Source organism: Chiloscyllium plagiosum, unplaced genomic scaffold (genome assembly GCF_037043375.1).
Source record: "Chiloscyllium plagiosum isolate Xiang-an unplaced genomic scaffold, Cpla_swu_hap1 HiC_scaffold_34, whole genome shotgun sequence".
Lineage (NCBI taxonomy): Eukaryota > Metazoa > Chordata > Chondrichthyes > Orectolobiformes > Hemiscylliidae > Chiloscyllium > Chiloscyllium plagiosum.
This window is the reverse complement of record NW_028270172.1, coordinates 16,919,367-16,943,314: the sequence shown is the minus strand read 5'-3', so window position 1 is coordinate 16,943,314 and position 23,948 is coordinate 16,919,367. Positions and strand designations below refer to the sequence as shown.

The 23,948-nt window shown below is 45.3% G+C and overlaps 1 protein-coding gene across 1 annotated transcript; it reads left to right on the top strand.

Annotated features, from left to right (window-relative positions):
- Positions 1 to 1,446: 1,446 nt before the first annotated feature.
- bphl (biphenyl hydrolase like) lies at positions 1,447 to 23,284 on the top strand. The gene is made up of 8 exons (XM_087978514.1): positions 1,447 to 1,775; positions 3,274 to 3,424; positions 9,073 to 9,173; positions 12,102 to 12,268; positions 16,121 to 16,274; positions 17,824 to 17,955; positions 21,292 to 21,415; positions 23,019 to 23,284. Exons 2-8 carry the CDS (start codon positions 3,342 to 3,344, stop codon positions 23,107 to 23,109), a joined length of 852 nt encoding a protein of 283 aa, XP_087834640.1. The 5' UTR covers positions 1,447 to 1,775; positions 3,274 to 3,341; the 3' UTR covers positions 23,110 to 23,284.
- The last annotated feature ends 664 nt before the right edge of the window (positions 23,285 to 23,948 follow it).

The window sequence follows — 23,948 nt, the reverse complement described above, 5'->3', positions numbered from 1 at the left end:
GCTTCGAAATCGACGTTTCGGGCAAAAGCCCTTCATCAGGAATAAAGGCAGAGAGCCTGAAGCGTGGAGAGATAAGCTAGAGGAGGGTGGGGGTGGGGAGAGAGTAGCATAGAGTACAATAGGTCAGTGGGGGAGGAGATGAAGGTGATAGGTCAGGGAGGAGAGGGTGGAGTGGATAGGTGGAAAAGGAGCTAGGCAGGTCGGACAAGTCCGGACAAGTCAAGGGGATCGTGTTGCTGGAGGTTAGAAACTAGGATGAGGTGGGGGAAGGGGAAATGAGGAAGCTGTTGAAATCCACATTGATGCCCTGGGGTTGAAGTGTTCCGAGGCGGAAGATGAGGCGTTCTTCTTCCATGCGTCTGGTGGTGAGGGAGCGGCGGTGGAGGAGGCCCAGCACCTCCATATCCTCGGCAGAGTGGGAGGGGGAGTTGAAATGTTGAGCCACGGGGCGGTTTGGTTGATTGGTGCGGGTGTCTCGAAGATGTTCCCTAAAGCGCTCTGCTAGGAGGCGCCCAGTCTCCCCAATGTAGAGGAGACCGCATCGGGAGCAACGGATACAATAAATGATATTAGTGGATGTGCAGGTAAAACATTGATGGATGTGGAAGGCTCTTTTAGGCCCTTGGATGGAGGTGAGGGAGGAGGTGTGGGCACAGGTTTTACAGTTCCTGCGGTGGCAGGGGAAAGTGCCAGGATGGGAGGGTGGGTCGTAGGGGGGTGTGGACCTGACCAGGCCTTTCCCCTGCCACCGCAGGAACTGTAAAACCTGTGCCCACACCTCCTCCCTCACCTCCATCCAAGGCCCTAAAGGAGCCTTCCACATCCATCAAAGTTTTATCTGCACATCCACTAATATCATTTATTGTATCCGTTGCTCCCGATGCGGTCTCCTCTACATTGGGGAGACTGGGCACCTCCTAGCAGAGCGCTTTAGGGAACATCTCCAAGACACCCGCACCAATCAACCAAACCGCCCCGTGGCTCAACATTTCAACTCCCCCTCCCACTCTGCTGAGGACATGGAGGTGCTGGGCCTCCTCCACCGCCGCTCCCTCACCACCAGACGCATGGAAGAAGAACGCCTCATCATCCGCCTCGGAACACTTCAACCCCAGGGCATCAATGTGGATTTCAACAGCTTCCTCATTTCCCCTTCCCCCACCTCATCCTAGTTTCTAATCTCCAGCAACACTGTCCCCTTGACTTGTCCGGACTTGTCCGACCTGCCCAGCTCCTTTTCCACCTATCCACTCCACCCTCTCCTCCCTGACCTATCACCTTCATCTCCTCCCCCACTGACCTATTGTACTCTATGCTACTCTATCCCCACCCCCACTCTCCTCTAGCTTATCTCTCCACGCTTCAGGCTCTCTGCCTTTATTCCTGATGAAGGGCTTTTGCCTGAAACGTCGATTTCGAAGCTTTTCGGATGCTGCCTGAATTGCTGTGCTCTTCCAGCACCACTGATCCAGAATCTGGTTTCCAGCATCTGCAGTCATTGTTTTTACCTCGATCAGGACTGCACACAATATTCCGGGTATAATCTCACTAGGGTCCTGTGGAATTGCAGCAACATCTCCGCTCCTGTACTCAACTCCTGTTGCTATAACTAGGAGAAAGTGAGGACTGCAGATGCTGGAGATCAGAGCTGAAAAATGTGTTGCTGGAAAAGCGCAGCAGGTCAGGCAGCATCCAAGGAGCAGGAGAATCGACGTTTCGGGCATAAGCCCTTCTTCAGGAATGAGGAGGGTGTGCCAAGCAGGCTAAGATAAAAGGTAGGGAGGAGGGACTTGGGGGAGGGGCATTGGGAATGCGATAGGTGGAAGGAGGTTAAGGTGAGGGTGATAGGCCGGAGAGGGGGTGGGGGCGGAGAGGTCGAGAAGAAGATTGCAGGTCAAGAAGGTGGTGCTGAGTCCGTGGGTTGGGACTGAGATAAGGTGGGCGGGGAGGGGAAATGAGGAAGCTGGAGAAATCTGCATTCATCCCTTGTGTTTGGAGGGTTCCTAGGTGGAAGATGAGGATATCCTAACCTAATCTAGTCCCACCTGCCAGCACTTGGCCCATATCCCTCTAAATCTTTCCTATATCCTTCCAATTAAATGGTATAATTGTACCAGCCTCCATTCTGGATTAGAGGTGATGGAAAAGCACAGCAGTTCAGGCAGCATCCGAGGAGCAGTAAAATCGATGTTTTGGGCAAAAGCCCTACATCAGGAATACAGGCAGAGAGCCTGAAGGGTGGAGAGATAAATGAGAGGAGGGTGGGGGTGGGGAGAAAGTAGCATATAGTGCAATAGGTGAGTGGGGGAGGGGATGAAGGTGATAGGTCAGGGAGGGAGGATGGAGTGGATAGGTGGAAAAGCAGAGGAAATGTCCTGGGAGTTGCAGTGGGAGAGAGACTCCCTGAGATTCTTGTAGAGAGAGGAGGAAACCTTCGTGAGTGGATGCCTGCCTTGAGGAAAACTTCGTGAGTGGATGCCTACCTTGAAGAAGTTTTCCTCCTCTCTCTACAAGAATCTCAGGGAGTCCCTCTCCCGCTGCATCTCCCAGGTCATTTCCTCTGCTCTGAAGCTCTTCAACCAGGTCCTGAAACAGACTCCGCTCGGCCCTCCTCCCTGACCTATCACCTTGATCCCCACCCCCACCCCCACTCACCTATTGTACTCTATGCTACTTTCTCCCCACCCCCACCCTACCTCTCATTTATCTCTCCACCCCTCAGGCTCTCTGCCTGTATTCCTGATTAAGGGCTTTTGCCCGAAATGTCGATTTTCCTGCTCCTCGGATGCTGCCTGAACTGCTGTGCTTTTCCAGCATCTGCAGTCATTGTTTTTACCTTGTACCAGCCTCCACCACTTCCTCTGGCAGCTCATTCCACACATGCACCACCCTCTGCATGAAAACATTGCCCCTTAGGTCCCTTTTATATCTTTCCCCTCTCACCCTAAACCTATGCCCTCTAGTTCTGGACTCCCCCACCCCAGGGAAAATACCTTGTCTATTAACCCTCTCCATGCCCCTCATGATTTCGTAGATTCTGGAAGTCAGATACAATGGCAGAAACTGCTGGAAAACAAAACTCAGCGGATTGGGGAAGTTTAGAATCCAGTGTTCCTCTTTCTGGACCTGACACATTAATTTTGATTTCTGGGTTTCTCCAACAATGTCTGCTTTTGTTACAGATCGTCAGCATCCTCTGTTTTATATCATCTGTTCTGAAAGGATTCAATTCTCTATTAAAGCGCCTTCTCGTCTGTAACTTGTTCTCCACAGGCTGTCGCTGTAATTTCCGGCCAGATTTTAACCAGAAACCCTGGGAGGTGGGGCTGTGCTTGTGGAACATGCTGCAGTCAGGTCGCCGACCTTTGTACAAAGTGCTGATCCCAGCCACGCTCTGCAAAGGCTGGGGTTCCCCCATGTGCAGGTAAACATCAAAGCGACCATTTCTGCAGTTTCGGGAACTGAGTCATTTCGCTCCCCGAGTCAGCCCTAGCCCAGCTTTCTCGAGCTACACTTAATACTTGGGGGGGGGCTGTATGGGTTAATCTAACGCTTAGTGGCTTGTTTCTGCCTTCGCAGTATGAGCTGACCACGTCCTGCAGAAGCCCCCTGTGTGTGTGTGTTAACCTTAAAAGACCATTTTCTGGATTAGTGATGCTGGAAGAGCACAGCAGTTCAGGCAGCATCTGCAGTCATTGTTTTTACCTTAAAAGACCATTCATTGCTCTTTCAATTTAACATAGTACATCGATCGATAGCATTATGATCAATCTTGCCTGACTTTCCCAAAGTGCAGTGCCTGCAGAGTTTTCCGTGACCGGGAAGTGAATCAGTGGCTGAATTTCTGCCAGATCAGATAAATGCTTTAACGGTGAATAAGTTCGAAGCTGCCCAGCAATATGCAGCGCCAGCCCTTGGGGTTGGGGATAGTTTCTTTCAGAAAGGCAGGTTGCTTGATGCCGGAAAGAGAGCCCATTGCAACAACAACTGCCTTTATTTGTGTGGCACCTCGAAAAGCGCCGCCCAAGAGCAATTGCAACACAGAGCGCAGCCTCGCGAAACAAACTCAGGTCAGCGGGAACCAAAAATCGAAGTTTGACCTGAGGTGGAGTGGTGCTGGAGGAGATTTGTAGGGGGGGGGGGGGGGAATTTGTAAGCACAGACACCAATGGTGGGAGAGATTCATATCTGGGATTCACAAGAAGTCAGGAATGTTAGAAGTGCAGATTCCTCGGGGATGAAGATGAGGAGCTGACGGGAAGTGAATGAACCTGTTATACTGGTGCACATAAACGGATGATAAGTGAGGAGCACGTATAAAGGGAAAAACGTGTGAGAGATATATGCACATACATAAGTGAGGAGAGTATATGGATGATGAATGAGGAGGATGTCTAGAGAGAGATGATATGTGGGAAGTGTGTGTATCTGTATATACAGGAGTGATAAGTGAGGAGTGGGAGTTCAATTTCCTCACCCCCTGAGGTTACCGGGAAGGTCCCACCTTCTCAACAGCACCCCTCACTGGAGGCAGGGTCACCCTCAGGTTAAACCACCACCAGTTGTCTCTGTCTAACGAGAAACAAAAAAAAACCCTGCAGATGCTGGAATTCAAGGCAACCAAGCAGGAGGCTGGAAGAACACAGAAAGCCAGGCAGTATGCGTGTGGAGGCGGAAGAGATTGGGGAGACACTGATTGAATACTTTTCTTCAGTATTTACTCAGGAACAGGGCATTGTCGTCGATGTGAATACTGAGTCACAAATAAGTAGAATGGATGGCTTTGAGGTATGTAGAGAAGAGGTGTTGGAAATCCTGGAAAAGGTGAAAATAGATAAGTCCCCTGGGCCTGATGGCATTTATCCTAGGATTCTCTGGGAAGCAAGGGAGGAGATTGCAGAGCCATTGGCCTTGATTTTTATGTCCTCTTTGTCTACAGGAGTAGTGCCAGAAGACTGGAGGATAGCAAATGTGGTTCCCTTGTTCAAAAAGGGGAGTAGGGATAACCCTAGTAACTATAGGCCGGTGAGTCTCACTTCTGTTGTGGGCAAAGTCTTAGAGAGAATTGTAAGGGATAGGATTTATGCACATCTGGATAGGAATAATGTGATCAAGGATAGTCAGCATGGTTTTGTGAAGGGCAGGTCGTGCCTCACAAACCTTATTGAATTCTTTGAAAAGGTGACGAAGGAGGTTGATGAGGGGAAAGCGGTAGATGTGGTATATATGGATTTTAGTAAGGCGTTTGATAAGGTTCCCCATGGTAGGCTACTGCAGAAAATACGGAGATATGGCATTGAGGGTGAGTTGGAGGTTTGGATTAGGAATTGGCTGGATGGAAGAAGACAGAGGGTAGTAGTTGATGGCAAAGTTTCTTCATGGAGTGCCGTCACTAGCGGTGTTCCGCAAGGATCTGTTTTGGGACCATTGCTGTTTGTCATTTTTATAAATGACCTGGAAGAGGGGTTAGAAGGTTGGGTGAGCAAGTTTGCGGATGATACGAAAGTCGGAGGAGTTGTTGACAGTGAGGAAGGATGTGGCAGGTTACAGCAGGATATAGAGAAGCTGCAGAGCTGGGCAGAAAGGTGGCAAATGGAATTCAATGTAGCTAAGTGTGAGGTGATTCACTTTGGGAAGAATAACAAAAAGATGGGGTACTGGGCTAATGGTCGGATACTTGGTAGTGTGGATGAGCAGAGGGATCTTGGTGTCCATGTACACAGATCTCTGAAAGTTGCCACCCAGGTAAATAGTGCGGTGAGGAAGGCATATGGCGTACTGGCTTTTATTGGTAGAGGAATTGAGTTCCGGAGTCCTGAGGTCATGATGCAGTTGTATAAGACTCTGGTGCGGCCGCATCTGGAATATTGTGTGCAGTTTTGGTCGCCATACTATAGGAAGGATGTGGAGGCACTGGAATGGGTGCAGAGGAGGTTTACCAGGATGTTGCCTGGTATGGAAGGAAGATCGTATGAGGAAAGACTGAGACACTTGGGGCTGTTTTCATTAGAGAAAAGAAGGTTTAGGGGTGACTTGATTGAGGTGTACAAGATGATTAGGGGGTTAGATAGGGTTGACAGTGTGAACCTTTTCCCGCGTATGGAGTCGCGTATTACAAGGGGGCATAGCTTTAAATTAAGGGGGGGTAGATATAGGACTGAAGTTAGGGGTAGGTTCTTCACTCAGCGAGTCGTAAGTTCATGGAATGCCCTGCCAGTAGCAGTGGTGGACTCTCCCTCTTTATGGGCATTTAAGCGGGCATTGGATAGGCATATGGAGGATAGTGGGTTAGTATAGGTTAGGTGGGCTTGGATCGGCGCAACATCGAGGGCCAAAGGGCCTGTACTGCGCTGTATTCTTCTATGTTCTATGTTCTATCAGGAGGTAGAAAATTCAATGATTTGGATGTAATCCTTCTTCAGAACTAAGAAGGATTACACCCGAAACATTGACTTCTCCACCTCCTGATGCTGCCGGGCTGGCTGTGTTCTTCCAGCTTCCTGCTCTACTGTCTAATGAGAGAGCAGTTCAATGGTCCTCTGGGACTATTGGTGACTTTACATATTAAAACAACAAGAGAAATGAAGTTAGAGATTATGTGCGTGTTTGCCAGAAATAGTCTTCAACATTTCTTGGGGTTAAAGGTGATTTGAGTGTTTTGATGTGTGAATCAACTGAAACTGGAATTTTCTATTGAACCCAGCAGCTATCTTACAGGGATGCTCACAATGAGTCACCATTTAGTAAATGGTGTAATGACAATTAGCAGAGTCACTAATTTACAGGAAGTGAGTAATCTGAATTGATGTGACATTCTGGAGCCCCGGCTCATGCTTCTCGGATCATTGGTACGTTTCTAACTGCCTCCTAACCTGTCCAGTCTCTCCTCCTTATGTTGTGATTAGTTGCTCATCTTCCTAAGCCAACACAGTACAATACCAACATCTTAGTTTTGGAGAAGGAAAATTGGCAGACAAAAAGAACATGCTAGATTCATCTTTTCCATTCAAGATTGCTCACCACTCCCCCACCCTTGTTTCTTCCTAAATCCCCCTCAGTTCCCCTCCGAACTCACCTCCTGGTGGTGAGGAGCCCCCACTTCCTTAACCCTATTTCCATGACGCTGCAGCCCACAAGACTCCTTCAAGTAAAACAAAGAACTGTCGACACTGGAAATCTGAAACAAAAACAGAAATTGTTGGAGAAACTCAGCAGGTCTGGCGGCATCTGTGGAGAGAGAAAGCAGGGTTCACTTTTCGGGTCCATTCCATTCCTCAGTGACTGCCTCTGGCTCAGACTCATTCCACATACATTCCAGCTGAGAGTTTTGTCCTTTGAGTTTTGAATCCGCCCAGGGTCACAGGTAGCTCCGTGATGTACAACGTTCCTCCGACAGCTGTTCTCACCACATCCTGGGATCCACACTCGGTGCCATCATTTTGGTAGGAGTAACAGTAAAAAGGGCTATTACTTGAATGGTACAAAGTTGCAGCATGCTGCTGTGCAGAGGGACCTGGGTGCCCTTGTGCATGAATCACAGAAAGTTGGTCTGCAGGTGCAACAGGTACTTAAGAAGGCAAGTGGAAAATTGTCTTTCATTGCTAAAGGGATTGAGTTTAAAAGCAGAGATATTATGATGCAGCTATACAAGGTGCTGGTGAGGCCATACCTGGAATACTGTGGTCAGTTTTGGTCTCTTTACTTGAGAAAGGATGTACTGGCACTAGAGGGTGTGCAGAGGAGGTTCACTAGGTTGATTCTGGAGTTGAGGGTTTGGATTATGAGGAAAGACTGAATAGACTGGGATTATATTTATTAGAATTTACAAGAATGAGGGGTGATCTTATAGAAATATATAAAATTATGAAGGGAATAGATAGAATAGAAGTAGAGAGGATGTTTCCACTGGTAGGTGAGACTAGGACACAAGGGCATAGCCTCAAAATTGGGTGGAACAGATTTAGGGCTGAATTAAGAAGGAACTTATTCACCCAGAGGGTTGTTAATTCGTGGAATTCCCTGCCCAGAGAAGGAGTTGCAGTTTCCTCATTGAATTTTAAAGCTAAGATCAATAATATTTTGAACAGTAAAGCAATTACGGGTGATGGTGAGAGGGTGGGAGAGAGAGAGTGGAGCTGAAGCCACGAAAAGAGCAGCCATGATCTTATTGAGAGGTGGAGCAGGTTTGAAGGGCCAGATGGCCTACTCCTGCTCCTGGTTCTTATGTTCTTGTATGCACTCGCTCAACCTCTCTCTCCATCAGCAGCATTTCACACAGGCTCAGAATTGGCCAGCCCCCCAGTTCTGCTTCATCCTCCAGCTCATTCGACATTCTAACAAGAAACTTTTTCTCTCCCTTTCATGCACTAAGGACTGCAAGTAGCAACAACTCAGAGATACCCAAGGCCCTCTGGAAACTTCCTCCCCTCACCTTCCCTCTGTCACTGTGCCTTCTCACAATCCCACCTCTTCACGGGTATTTGCTATCCCATCTCACCTTCCACTGTGATGCTAAATGCTCTGTACTCCACAAAGGTCTTAGTTTGATCCCTTTGCAACCTCACCTCAATGAATTTATGGTGCAGCTCTTCTTCCATCACCTTCACTTCTGTGCCCATTTCTTTGGACAAGACTCCTCTCCCTGTCCCACAGACCCCACCTCCAACACTCAGCCTCCATCTGTATTCCTCCTGGCCTTTTACAACTCAACCTGTCCATTGAGAATTGTTTAATTTCCTTTTTCTTTAGAATCCCTACAGTATGGAAACAGGTCCTTGGCCCAACAAGTCCACACCGACCCTCCGAAGAGTAACCCACTAAATCCATTCCCCTACTCTATTATCCAATATTTACTCCTGACCAAGACCAGGGAAGTTTTGCAACTCTAAAAGGCGTTAGTGAGACCACACCTGGAGTATTATGAACACTTTTGATTCTCTTACTTGAACAGGGATGTAGTTGCATTGGAGTCAGTTCAGAGGAGACCCATGAATGAATTTTTAAAAATGCATGAGTTGTTTCTATATATGTGCAAAATGGAACATACTGATTTTAAATTTATTTTTATTCCAGCACAATCATCTCTGCAAAGAAGGAAATTAATGGGGTCCACCTCCACTATCAACAAACAGGGAAGGGGAATCATGCTCTCCTGCTGCTCCCTGGAGCACTGGGTACGTTTACATAGTGATCACCTATTGATTTGATTTTACACAATGCAGGATTAAAATTTAATAGACGTTATGCTTAAATCGGTCAGGTTAGTTGAAGCCATTTCAAATCTAATGATTCTTCTACTTATGGCACACTATTAGAAAATCTATAATGATGCTTCAACAACAACATTCACTTGCATTTATGTAGCATTATTAATATGTGTCTTATTTTAGAATAATGTTTGCAATTTTAGTACTTGTTAGAATGGGTTATGGTTTGGAGTTTTCAGAAATTCAGAGCGCCTATTAATAACTCAACTTTGCATTTTAACTTTTCAGTTAAGAGTTGGCTGTCTGTTGTGTTATGACACAGATTCCAGATCACACAGGCATATCCCTCTAAGGCAGTTACATGACATCACAGCATTGTGACATTCCAGAAAGATACCCAACTTGGTGGTCACTCTCTGCATGTAATTGAGTCAATGTAGTTAGTTATATGTGTGTAATGTGTATTGATATCAGTAAACACGGGGCCTAGCTGATATATTAGCCCTTTCATGAAGGCATTTGTTATGCTTGCCTTTATTGGTCAGTGTGTTGAGTACAGAAGTTGGGACTGGAAAAGCTCAGCAGGTCTGGCAGCATCTGTGGAGAGAAATCAGAGTTAACGTTTCATTAAGTTTACTGAAGTTCTGAGGAAGGGTCACTGGACTTGAAATGTTATCTCTGCTTTCTCTCCACAGATGCTTGCCAGACCTGCCGAGCTTTTCGAGCAATTTCTGTTTTTGCTTCTGATTTCTAGCATCCACAGTTCTTTCAGTTTTATGAAGGAAGATAAGACGGTGTTTTGACCTCACCTGGAAGATGGTGTTTCTTTCTGGCAGTACACTTTAAGAAGGCTGTGAAGGGCTTGGAGACGATAGTGAGATGTTTATGAGAATGGTGCAAGGGATAAGGGCTTTAGTTTGGTGGAAAGCCTGGAGAAACTGGGTTTGTTCGTCTTAAAGCAGAGAAGATTAGGAGGAGGTTTAACAGAAGCATTCAAAATCTTGATGGCTTTTGGTAGAGTAAATTAGAAAAATATACTGTTTCCAGCAGTAGAAGGGTAGATAAGGAAGGGACGCAGATTTCAAGGGATTGGGTAAAGAAGACAGAGGTGATCTGAGAAATTGTTTGTTTTTACCCTGGGGACTGATGTGATCAGGAAGGCCTTGCCTGAGAGAAGGTAGAAGCAGATTCAATGGAAATATTCAAAAGAGAGTTGGATAATAAGCAGAAAGGCTGCAGTGAAAGAGGGGGTGCTGTGTAGACTTGGGAAAGCCAATAGAAATTAGAATTTATCATGAGGGGAATTGAATACAGAAGTAGGGAAGTGGTGCTTCCGTTGTAAAGGGCACTGGTGAGACACTTCTGGAGAACAGTGCTCAGTTCCAGATTATTTGAGGAACAAAGTAAATGTGTTGAAAGCAGCTCAGGGAATGTTTACCAGACTAATACCTGGAGTGGACATATTGTCCTATGAGAAAAGGTTGGGCAATTCAGGCTTGGATTAGCTGGAGCTTAGAAGAGGAAGAGGTGACTTGTTTGAAATATGCAAGATCCTGACAGACTAGATGTTAAGAAGTTGTCTGCTTTATGGGAGAATTTAGAACTTGGATGGGGGGGGGGGGGGTCACCTATTTAAAAAGAGCGAGGAGGCAAAATGTTTTCTTTTAGGGTCATGCGTCTTTGGAATCCTGTTCCTGAAGAGGTAGGTGATGGAGGCAGAGTCATAGAGACCTCCAGCATGGAGACAGGCCCATGCCGACCAAAACGTCTGTCCACACTCAACCCATTCCCTGCACTCAGCCCATATCCTTCTGAACCCTTCCTATCTCCGTATTTGTCCAAATGCCTTTTAAATGTTGTTAACGTACCAGCCTCAACCACATCCACTGGCAGTCTTGGATGTGTTTAAGGCAAAGATAAATAGATTTTTGTCAAGCAGGGGGGTGAAAGATTATCAAGAGGTAGGTGGAAATGTGGATTGGAAACTATAATCAGATCAGCCTTCATCTGGCTGAATGGTGGCGTGGCCTTATGGGGCTGAATGGCCTACTCCAGCCCTGTTCGTATGATTTGATAGCTCTGTCAAAGAGCTAGTACAAGTGCAATAGGCAGAATAGCCTCCTTCCTTACATACTTAAATGATTAGATTAGATTACTTACAGTATGGAAACAGGCCCTTTGGCCCAACAAGTCCACACCGACCCGCTGAAGCGCAACCCACCCATTCCCCTACATTTACCCCTTTACCTAACACTACGGGCAATTTAGCATGGCCAATTCACCTGACCTGCACATCTTTGGACTGTGAGAGGAAACCGGAGCACCCGGAGGAAACCCACGCAGACACGGGGAGAACGTGCAAACTCCACACAGTCAGTCACCTGAGTCGGGAATTGAACCCTGGTCTCTGGCGCTGTGAGGCAGCAGTGCTAACCACTGTGCCACCATGCTGCCCACCACTGTGCCACCGTGCCGCCCACGGTGTCAATGTTTGTACAACAGGGTACCTACTGGCTGCTGGCTGGACAGCTGACTAGGTTTCCACAACATCGGAGCAAATTACTGCAGATGCTGAGATCTGAAAACAATAAATGCTGGTGATCCCAGCGGGTCAGGCAGCATCCATGGAGAGAGAGTGAGCTAATGTTTCGAGTCTGGATGACTCTTGCGCTCTCCCCATGGATGCTGCCTGATCCACTGCGATCTCCAGCACTTGTTGTTTTCTGACTAGGTTTCCATCTCCCAAACATCCGTCGAAAAAAACCCACCCATTCTCCGTGGAATTAGTAAGGAACGGGCAGACTTTTAGAGTCATAGAGATGTACAGAATGGAAACAGACCCTTCGGTCCAACCCATTCTCTCCCTCTCTCTCTCTCTCTCTCTCTCTCTCACAGGAAGCAGTCAGACTGACTTCGGGCCTCAGCTTGAGTCTCTGAACAAGGAACGTTTCACAGTTGTTGCCTGGGACCCGCGGGGCTACGGACGCTCCATCCCTCCACAACGAGAGTTCCCTTTGGATTTTTTTCACACGGATGCAAGGGATGCTGTGGATTTAATGCAGGTGAGCACGGAGAAAATATATCCCAAAACTTCCACTGCTGCAGTTTCTGCGACCACATAGTTAGCCTCGCCTGAAAAGAGCTAGCTTTGAATTTTCGGTGGAATCAGTAACCCTGTTAACGTTCGTGAAGTGAGACCAAACAGCTTTCTCCACAGCTTTTGCCTTGTGTCTACTCAGCCATGTTCAATCTAAAGAGTCAACATAAAATTAAAATAACAAGTAAGATAAATCAGAAAAAAACAGATATGAAAAATAATTGCTTATAAAGTTGAGTTAAAAATCACATAACATCAGGTTATGGTCCAACGGGTTTGTTGGGAAGCGCTAGCTGGTGTTATGTGATTTTTTAACATTGTACACCCAGTCCAACACCAGCATCTCCAAATTATAAAATTGAGGTTCATTTCAAGAATGTATTAGAATGGTTTTGTATTCTGAGCAACAAAGTCTTTCGACTTACGACAGGATATGGGCAGACAGTGAGTCTGATGGTGTGTTGCCTCCCAGGTGCCAGAGTCAGGGATGTCTCGGATCGAGTCTACAGGATTCTCAAGGGGGGGGGAGAGCAGCGTGGTACACACCGGAAGGGAAAGGGAGAAGGACTTGAAAAGAGAATTTAGGGAGTTAGGTTGGAAACTGGAAAGCAGGACGAGCAGAGTGGTAATCTCAGGATTACTGTGAGTGCCAAGTGGTAGTGAGGCTAGGAATAGAGAGCGAGTGCAGATGAACACCTGGCTTCAGGGCTGGTGTAGGAGGGATGGATTCAGATGTGTGGACCATTGAGATACATTCTGGGGAAGGTGGGACCTGTACAAGGAGGTCAGGTTGCACCTGGGCGGGAGGTTTGCTCGAGCTCTTCGGGAGAGTTTAAACTAGATTGGTAAGGGGGTGGAAACCTGAGCTATGGATCAGATGATGGGGCAGATGGTGAACAAGCAAATACAGTGTGCGGAGAGTCTGTGAGGAGGGATAGGCACTTGATAGAGCAAAGTTGCAATAAGTGTGATGGGTTGAAGTGTGTCTATTTTAATGCAAGAAGTATCAGGAATAAGGGTGACAAACTCAAAGCATGGATCAGTAATTGGAACTATGATGTTGTGGCCATTACGGAAACTTGGATATCACAGGAGCGGGAATGGTTGTTGGATGTTCCAGAGTTTAGATGCTTCAAAAGGATTGTGGAGGGAAGGGGAGGGGTGTGGGGGCGGCGAAGGTAAAAGAGGTGCAGGAGTGGCATTGCTAATCAGGGATATTTGCACACCTGCAGAAAGGGAGATCATCGAAAAGGGTTTGTCGACATAGCATGGGTGGAAGTCAGAAATAGGAAAGGAGCAGTCACTTTATTGGGAGTTTTCTGCAGACCCCCCAGTAGCAACAGAGACATGGAGGAGCAGATTGGGAGGCAGATTGTGGAAAGGTGCAGAAGTAACAAAGTTGTTGTCATGGGTGACTTTAACTTCCCTAATATTGATTGGAATCTACTTAGTTCAAATAGTTTCAATGGAGCAGTTTTTGTCAGGCGTGTTCAGGAAGAGTTCCTGATCCAATATGTAGGTAGGCCGACTAGAGGAGAGGCCATATTGGATTTGGTGCTTGGCAACGAACCATGCCAGGTGTCAGATCTCTCAGTTGGAGAGCATTTCGGGGATAGTGATTACAATTCCATGGCCTTTACTATACTCATGGAGAAGGATAGGAGCTGCCGGTATGGAAAAATATTTAATTGGGTAAGGGGGAATTACAATGCTATTAAGCAGGAACTGGGGCACCTAAATTGGCGACAGATGTTCTCAGGGAAATGCACAACAGAAATGTGGAGGTTGTTAAGGAAGCACTTGCTGATAGTGCTGGACAGGTTTGTTCCACTGAGGCGAGGAAGGGATAGTTGGGTGAAAGAACCTTCAGTGATAAGGGATGTAGAACATCTAGTCAAGAGGAACAAGAAAGCTTACTTAAGGTAGAGGAGGCAAGGATCAGACAGGACTCCAGAGGGTTACAAGGTAGCCAGGAAGGAACTGAAGAATGGATTTAGGAGAATTAGAAAGGGGCATGGAAAAGCTTTAGCAGGTAGAAATAATCGAACCCACATCATTAGACTGTGGCCCCTTGGTTCTGGAATCCCCAGTCATTAGGAGTGCCTTCCTGTGTTTACCCTATCTAGACCTGTTAGAACTTTGTAGGTTCCTATGAGACGATTCTTCTAACCTCCAGTGAATATAATCCTAAGCGATCCAGTCTCTCTTCATACGTCAGTCCTGCCATCCCTGGAATCAGTCTTGAAAACCTTTGTTGCACTCCCTCCATAGCCAGAACATTCTTCCTCAGATAAGGAGACCAAAGCTGCTCACAGTACTCCAGGTCTGTATAATTGCAGCAAGACATCCATTTTGAACCTCTACTTGAATTCTCTCACTATGAAGGCATCACCTGCATGCTTACTGCAAACCATGGGCATGGTACCTGCGTGGGCCTGCACCATGTCTGCCTCTGTGTAGGATTTGTGGAAGAGTCCCTCTTCTGTACCTACGCACCCTGCTCACTCTCAGTGACGGGTGTCAGGATGCCCAAGTCTCATTGTCCAATCTATTTCCATTCAGAGAATAATCTGCCTTCCTGATTTTGCTAGCAGAGTGGATGACCTCACATTTATCTGCATTACATTTCATCTGATCACTCACTCAACTTGTCCAAATCACAATGAAGCATCTCTGGAAGATACTTGGAGATCACCCTCCCGCCCAGCTTTGGGTCATCTGCAAACTTGGAAATGTTATATTTAGATTAGATTCTCTACAGTGTGGAAATAGGCCATTTGGCCCATACCGTCCACACTGACCCTCCAAAGAGTAACCCATCCAGACCCATTTCCCCTCTGATTAATGCACCTAACACTATGGGCAATTTAGTATGGCCAATTCACCTGACCTGCACATCTTTGGACTGTGGGAGGAAACTGGAGCACCCAGAGGAAACCCATGCAGACATGGGGAGAATGTGCAAACTCCACACAGATAGTCTGTCCAAGGCAGGAATAGAACCCGGGTCCCTGCCATTGTGAGGCAGCAGTGCTAACCACTGAACCATCTTGCCGCCCACAAAGTTCCCTAATCTAAATCACTAATCTATATTGTGAATAGTTGAGGTCCAAGCGATAATCCCTGCAGTATCCCATTAATGTCTGCTACTCTGAAAAGCACTCCTTTATTCCTAAACTTTGTTTCCTGCCTGCCAAGCAGTTCTTTATCCATGTCAGTACACTACCCCAAATCCCATGTGGTTTAATGTTACATGTTAATCTCTTATGTGGGTCCTTGTCGAAAGCCATGTGAAAGAACAGGCTCCCCCTTATCAACTCTACTAATTACATCCTCAAAACATTCCAGTAGATTTCTCAAGCACGGTATTCCTGTTTGGGATATCCACATCCCGTACTCTGTCTGAACTCTAATCACTTGAATGCTACTGTAAGCATGCTTCTCTGATGTATCCCATTAACTTGTTATTAGCCCAGACACTGATGTGCCTGTGAATGTAATGTTTGCATATAATAGTCAGTTGCAATAGACGTCTGTTGGATTCTTCAATATCAACACCCAGTTTTTCATGTTGCAAGAGATAATGTAAGTCTCCTGCATTGGATAAAACAGTCTAAAAGTCAAATTGGAGACAATCAATGATTTCAAAAGGAAATTGAAGGGGCACTCACGGAAATATACCTACCCAGGCCTGGAGTAGAGAGCAAGGGGAGGAGACTGACTGGATTGCAGTACAGAGATCCAGTGATGCTCAACAGGCTGACTGGCTTCATTCTGTACCATAAAGACTGTATCATAAATCAGGTCATTCTTCCAGGCACTGCACTTCAAGAACTTTTCCCTCCTGGGTTGGAGCGATGGTGGAATAACCGCTCTAATTGCTGCCTCAAAATATCCAGGCCTCGTTCACAAATTGGTCGTATGGGGTGCAAATGCTTCTTTAACTCAAGAAGACATAAAACTTTACAACGGTAAGTGCAACAGCAAACTGGTGTGGGTTCTGGAAAACTGAAACGAAAACTAAAAATTGCAAGAAATACTGAGCAGGTCGGGTAGCACTCATGGGCAGTTTGCAACATCCAAGTGAAGGGGACAGACCAGGCCTTGGTTTAACATCTCATCTAAAGTAGGGGTCTTCAATGAGTGCAGCTCTCCCTCCGTGCTATACTGGAGTGTCAGCCTGGATTTATTTTGTGTTCGAGCACTGAAGTGAGAATTGGGACTCAGAGGTGAGACTGCTGTCCATTGAACCTCAGCTGATCTGATGTGCTTGACCTTTTTCCTTTTTGTTAAGCATGTTCTCAATGCAGGTGAGTCCAGGAACTGGGTGGACTAAGGGATAAAATCCAAGTCTTGCTTTCCCTAACCACTCACTCTGTTCCCCAAACTTTCACGGCTGTCCAGTATGAAGCCAGATAAATTTATAAATGTTGAGTATGTACCATTGCATTGCTTTTCATCATAAAGTTACACTTAGCCCTCAGTCATAAATGTGCAGTAGGCAAAAGTGAGGACTGCAGATGCTGGAGATCAGCGTCTAGATTAGAATGGAAAAGCACAGCAGGTCAGGCAGCTCTTCATCAGCCCTCCTGATGAAGGGCTTTTGCCCGAAACATTGATTTTCCTGCTCCTCAGATGCTGCCTAACCTGCTGTTTTTTCCAGCACCACTCTAATCTAGACATAAATGTGTGGTATTCAGGCCACTGTTATAAGACTTGTATAAAATACCAATGCCTCAGCTTAGTAACTGCAAAGACTTTTTTTCCTCATTGTGTGGGAATGTTGGGTATTAGGTTTGTTCTCTGAGTAGTTTGACCATAAAACTCCATGGGGGTTATCCCAAGAAACGTTCTCCAGCCATAATGATATTAAAGGGCAGAAGCTTTTTGATAATTGGAGCAGGAGCCAGATGGTGAAATATCCCTCCAGATTCCACCCTCGTGATTCATTTACAGAATGCAGCGGTCTTCCCTCTTAACCAACCACTGGGTCCCAGCAACCTCACTTTATAAGTGCACTAAGTACTTTGTTATGTTTAAAAATTCTTGGAGAGAAGATGGCTAAGATGGGATCAGATAGAACATTTCAAAATCATCAGGTTGGATAGAATAGATAGGGAGAAACTGTTCCCGCCTGTAAAATCACCAAGATTTAATGTGATGTGAGGAAAACAAATTCTTCGAACAGTGGTGGGGGTCTGGTAGTGTGGAGGAGGTAAGTTCAATTCATGCATTTAAGAGGGAAATGGATAATTGTTTCCATTTTAATAATATGCAGCAGTGTGGGGTAAAGGCAGGAGAAAGGCCCTGAGGCCCTACGTGCACTTGGACAGCTGATGCAGACTTTTCTATGCCATGTGATTCTGTGGTATTGTTACCACTATAACTTTCTCTGGGGATTTCTCTGATTTTCTAACGGGGAACCTGGGGGAATTGCCTCAGATTTCCCTGTTACTTTGTGGTCGTGTTGTATCCTCTGCAGTCAGCACATTAACTCTCACCTGCCCTGTTTGTTTCTAGCTGTTCGAGATGTTTCGAGGTGGAGTGAGAACATGAGGAAGCCCATGGTGGAGATGTACGGGGCAGAGTATTTTGCCAAGACCTGGGCTGCCTGGATAGATGGCATGATTCAAATTGAGAAAGAAACAAACGGTGAGATCAGTGTGGGAAATGAGGAATTTGTCAGATCAGAAAACACTCCTATATCAATTGCAAAAGTTGTGGAGACTGCAGATGCTGGAAATCTGAAATAAATGCAGAAAGCCCTGGAACTGCTCAGCAGGCCAGGCGGTGCCTGTGGAGGGAAAGGTAGGGATTTAAGTCTGAACGCAGGAGAGTTTCTGGGAGGGAAGAGAGCCTGAGGAATCTTCTGGCTACCAAGCAACTGATTGGCTGGCTAACCATCTACCTTTCTGACAGAATGGTGAGTCAAAAGCAGGACACTCCCCCGCCTGGAGCCAAAGGCCTATCAAAGATGGCACTTTCAGAACTTATCCATGCCACGTTAGGGATTGATAAAGTTAAAAATCACACAACACCAGGTTATAGTCCAGCAGGTTTATTTGGAAGCACTAGCTTTCAAAGTGCTGCTTCTTCGTCAGGTGGGTGTGGAGCGGAATCATAAGACACAGATTGCACTGTCATATTAAACAAATTTAGCTTAAGTCTTCTATCTTCTAGAATGATTTGGAGGTGCCAAGTTTGGTACTCATGGGGATGGCTTCAGCCAGGACCTTGGGTTCCTGTCACAGTACAGGTGACCCCACTGCACTAACACACACACAAACACACACACACTCCTACAGATCTGTATACTTGCACAGACCCTCTCTCATACACAAGCTCTCTCTACGCTCGCAGATGCACTCCTACACCCACCCGCATACGCACACCTTCTCACCCTATTACACTTACCCTCATACACATACACACACGGTCTCTCACAGACACTTATACCCCACTGCCACACACACAACCACATGCATGCACACACACTCACACATAAGTTGTGGTGAATTTTACATGCAGAATTACATTTTTATTTTGCTCAAAAACTGCATGAATCCATGTAAGATTCTGTAAATCCCTTTTTTAGATTAGAATCAGTCTGAACATTGGGGCAGACAGTCTCACACCTCACACCTTCATTGCATTATCTGGACCAACATGGCACCTATTGTTAAAGTTCACTTGAGAATGTAATTTTTAAAAAGTTCTGGGATTTACATATGAAAGAACTGAAACCAACATGGTTATTCTAAAAGATGAGAGACTTAACAAACAATCCAGGTCTTTTTCAAGATATACATCTTGTAAACATTTGCTATAAATTCTGTGTCTTACGATCTTATCCTCCACAACCACCTGATGAAGGAGCAGTGCTCCGAAAGTTAATGCTTCCAAATAAATCTGTTGGACTATAACCTGGTATTGTGTGATTTGAATCTATCAGAATGATCATGTTAGTTTAGGTTCCTTCATATGTAAATCCCAGAACTTTTTTAAAGTTATATTCTGCAGTTTTAATGCAGTTTTTGAGCAAAATAAAATGTAATTCTGTCAGTACAAATTCAGCCCACAAATGTTTATGTGTGTGCATGCAGGGGAGACCGTGTGAGTGTGTGCATGTGGGTGGGTGTGGGGGGGGGTGTATGTGTGAGCAATAGGGGTTGCTATCCTCATGGAGATGTGCGCTGGGACAGTGATGGGTCATTCCAGTCAGGGCTCTGGTGGGGGGGAAGGCAGGGAGTGGATAAAAAGGTAGTTATTGACCCTCAGAGGCCACATTTTTACTCCAGGTGCAGTTCCTCAGTGGTGCACAAATTAATGTGGATTGAGAGACCCCTCATTCTAGTTGACTGGTTGGGGAGGCCTACACTTTCTTATCCTGCCTGGAGCTAAAGTAGTTGGATACAGAAAGAAAGGGAGAAAAATGACAGGCAAGAGTAGAAATAGATTTTTGAAAAGTAAAATAAATCGACATTTAAGATTTTTGAAATCTCCAAGAACAATTTTTCACCTGTAGGAATGAGAGTCTGCAGTTTTAAATTGTTCATTTTCTGGGCAGGATAATTGATCGGCCTTGCGTTAATAATTGTTACTAAAATGACTGGATAATTATCATAATTAAGTATCTGTGGTGAGTTTAATTGTCAAATTTGCAAATTAACCATAAAAATAAATGTGAGGTAGAGGATCAGATGTTGTTATAGAAAGGTGTAAGAACTCAACTTGGGGTAAAGGGATTTTCAATAATCCCCATGTACACCGGGATAGTAAAAGGACAAGGAACTGGGGAAGAATTTGTTTAGAAGGGAATAATTCTGGTCTCCCTCTTATGGGAAGGATGTTGTGAAACTTGAAAGTGTTCAGAAACAATTTACAAGGATGTTGCCAGGCTTGGAGGGTTTGAGCTATAGGGAGAGGTTGAACAGGCTGAGACTGTTTTCCCTGGAGCATGGAGGCTATCGGGTGACCTTATAGAGGTTTATAAAATCATGAGGGGCATGGATAGAATAAATAGACAGGGTATTTTCCCTGGGGTAGGGGGAGTCCAGAACTAGAGGCCATGGTTTAGGGTGAGAGGGGAAAAATTTAAAAGGGACCGAAGGGGCAACTTTTTAACACAGAGGGTGGTGCGTGTATGGAATGAACTGCCAGAGGAAGTGGTGGAGGCTGGTACAATTACAACATTTAAAAGGCATCTGACTTGGGTATATGAATAGGAAGGGTTTAGAAGGATATGGGGCAAATGCTGTAAAATGGGTCTAGATTAGGTTAGGATATCTGGTCAGCATGAACGAGTTGGACTGAAGGGTCTGTTTCCATGCTGTACATCACTCTGACTCGACTTATGACTCTAAGAGATGACTTTCCTGATTAAAATGTCTCCTGCTGGACGAGGAAGGGAATGAAGCAAATGGATTCAGAGAGCCCTCTGCAGTCACGATAGGCTGAATGGCCTTCATCTGTGCTCTAATAATTCTGTGATTGTGTGAAGCAAATATAGGAATGATCCAATTACCCTGGCTAGCTGTGAAGATTTGCAATTCGCAGCACGCTTTTCCATATGTGCCACTAACTGGTCTATCACTGTTTGAATTAGTTTCAGCCTTGTACATCTTTCTCATTCAGATCCTGAGTGACCTGATGAGCCATTGTCACATTTTCAGCTTTTGTAGAGGAAGAGATTGTTTGAAATCCAGAGCAATGAATGGGCAGTTACATAATAGGCTTGTAGGTCTATGTGGGAAGAACAGGATCTCACCATAGTCAGCGTTTGCTAAGTGGCCTTGCTCTGTATTTCCCTGATTTTATGATTACAGCTTTGTCGAGGACAAAGCAAATGTAGAACAATATGAAAAGATGTGATATTTTGATTCATTTTGAATGTACTGGAACCTCTACAGCATGAGTACTTTTTTTTTAACAAATTCTGACTTGTCATCCGACACATGTCCCCTTTGTTCCTATGTGTTTCGATCGTAGGCAACATTTGTAAAGATCTTATTCCACACATCAAATGCCCTACACTCATCATTCATGGAGAGAAAGACCCAATGGTGCCACGATCTCATCCAGACTACCTGCACAAGCACATCAAAGGCTCCAGGTGAGGGAATGTTTGGTGTACTGTTGATTGAAAAGGAAGTGGGAATGCTTCATAGAAAATCGGCAAGAGTGGTGCAGTAACAGGAAACTTGCTCTGTTTGCACTCTGCATGAGACAAACATAGGATGTAGTTCAGAAATATTTAACTTTATTCTCTTTTCGCATTCGGAACAAGTTACAGGTTATTATTACTGTTTATTCGGTATCAAGAGCACACAAAGGTACATTAAAACTGAACGGGACTCATTCTATTTGCAGAAGAATTGAAAATGCGATGGGTTCTATTACAGACGGTAATCCGGGGGAGAAAATGACAGCTAGTCTCACAGTTTGAAGGCAGACAAAGGTTTTGACTGTCCTTCCCAGTTTGTATCATATTGAGTGGAAAATGCCCAAGCAGGCCTGAAACAGCACCCCCTTCTGGCATTCAGTGTTACCATGAGGAGCAAGATCATGGCGAGGTTTTGATAGCGGAAATACAGAGAAACCGTTCCCATTGACTAGAGAGTTTTTCCGGCTTCTCTTAAAGTTAACATGCACATTCAGTTGGCAGTTAGGAAGGTAAATGCAATGTTAGCATTCATTTCTAAAGGGCTACAACACAAGAGCAGAGATGTTCTGCTGAAACTGTATAAGGCTGAAGTCAGACAGTATTTGGAATATTATGAGCAATTTCTGGCCCATCTCTAAGAAAGATTGTGTTGACCTTTGAGGGGGTCCAGACGAAATTTACAAGCATGACCCTGGAGACAAGGGCTTGGTTGAGGGGTGTACTCAATGGAGTTTAAAAGGATGAGGGGGATCTGATTGAAACTTACAGAATGCTGAGAGACTGGGGTAGTGTGGATATGGAGAAGATGTTTCCACTTATAGGAGTGACTAGGACCCTGGGCCTCCGAATGAATGGCCTACACTTTAGAACTGAGATGAAGAGGCTTTTTTTTTCAGCCAGAGGGTGGTGAATCTGTGAAACTTATTGCCACAGTAAGCTGTGGAAGCCAAGTCATTAAGTGTATTTAAGACAGAGATAGATAGGTTCTGGTTTGGCAAAGGGATTAAGGGTTATGCAGAAAACGCAGGAGAATAAGGTTGAGAAATGTATCAGCCATGCTCGAATGGTGGAACAGACTTGATGAGCCAAATGGCCTAATTCTGCTCCTATATCTTATGGTTGTGCGGTTTTAACCAGTGGATGCAGATTTATGTTAATTAGCAACAGAAAATGGGTAGATTAGAATACCTTTTCTCTGCATTGAGTTGCTAAGGTATGGAATACATTGCTTGAGAAGCTGGTGGTAGCAGATTCAATAGTAACTTGCTGTATAAGATTTTGAGTATTACTTATCGAACAGTGCAATATAGTCACTACTTGTCACATACATTTACACAGTGTTAATATTTATTTTACTCGTGTAATTGAGAAAAGGAGAGATTATATGGGGCAATTATGCCAATTATTGTTCATTGTTAGAGACATACCTACAAGGAGTATTTATAAGGAATTTGGGACTTTTATATAATTACCTTTTATAGTCCACAGTTTACAGGACCTTCTTTCACACTCAGCATTTCTTATTTGTGTTTCTTTACTTCTTGGTCTACAGACTGCATCTGATGGCAAAAGGCAAACACAACTTGCATTTGCGGTTTGCTAAGGAATTTAACAGTCTTGTGGAAGAGTTTTTAATATCATGAGAATGACAGTTTGTGCGTTTATGCACCATCACATCTCTGAAACTGACACACAGCCAAGAAAAGCAAATGGGGTCTGTCTAACACACGGAGCGCTCTTGAACTAAAGGCAGATATCATTTGTGCAATTGTACGTGCCCCTCTTTAAATAAATACACATTAAAAATCAGTTTTGCCATTTAGTCTTCAAGGTGGTCAATTATTGACTTTCCCAGAGTAAATTGTGCAACTTCAGTATTGGTGTGTCCTGAACATTATCCCCCTAAATGTAACCCCACTTCCAGGCTTGAATACAGGCACAGTCCCTTGGTTAGATGCGAGAGTATGGAGCATGGGATTGGGCCAGAGGTAGGGGTGGGAGCTGTAGAAGATCTATGGTAACAGTGGGGAGCAGCCATTGCTGTCTCAGAGCTAGGGACTCAAACATACCACCTCACGACTCTACTGGGGGGGTCTCCCCTCAATTTGGTTAGCCCTGTTTTATGCATACATGCACATCATTAGAACAACAGAATCATACAGCACAGAAACAGACCCTTCATAACAACTCGTCCATGGTCCCCCATATTATTCTCGTCCCATTTGTCTACAATGGGGCCATATCCCTCTAAGCCCTTCCTATTCATGCTCCTGTCCAAACTTCTTTTAAATGTTACACGGAGGGATGTAAAAGGCCACTGCTTTGGAGGGGCTTTTCCCCACTGTCCTGTTGCAGTCATTCCTATTGTTTGAGCAAACTGGGACTGACACCCGAGGTGGTATCATGTCACTTAGCTCACTGCTGACTACAGGGGGTTGCTGTATTTCCCACAAAGTGATCAGACTGACAGAAACATTTCATT

Bases quoted from the DNA above. Each gene is read 5' to 3' on its own strand.
- bphl (XM_087978514.1), top strand. From the start codon at position 3,342: ATGCTGCAGTCAGGTCGCCGACCTTTGTACAAAGTGCTGATCCCAGCC. The intron at 9,174-12,101 runs GTACGTTTACAT...TCTCTCTCACAG, and splicing joins GCTGCTCCCTGGAGCACTGG to GAAGCAGTCAGACTGACTTC. The intron at 17,956-21,291 runs GTGAGATCAGTG...TTTCGATCGTAG, and splicing joins AATTGAGAAAGAAACAAACG to GCAACATTTGTAAAGATCTT.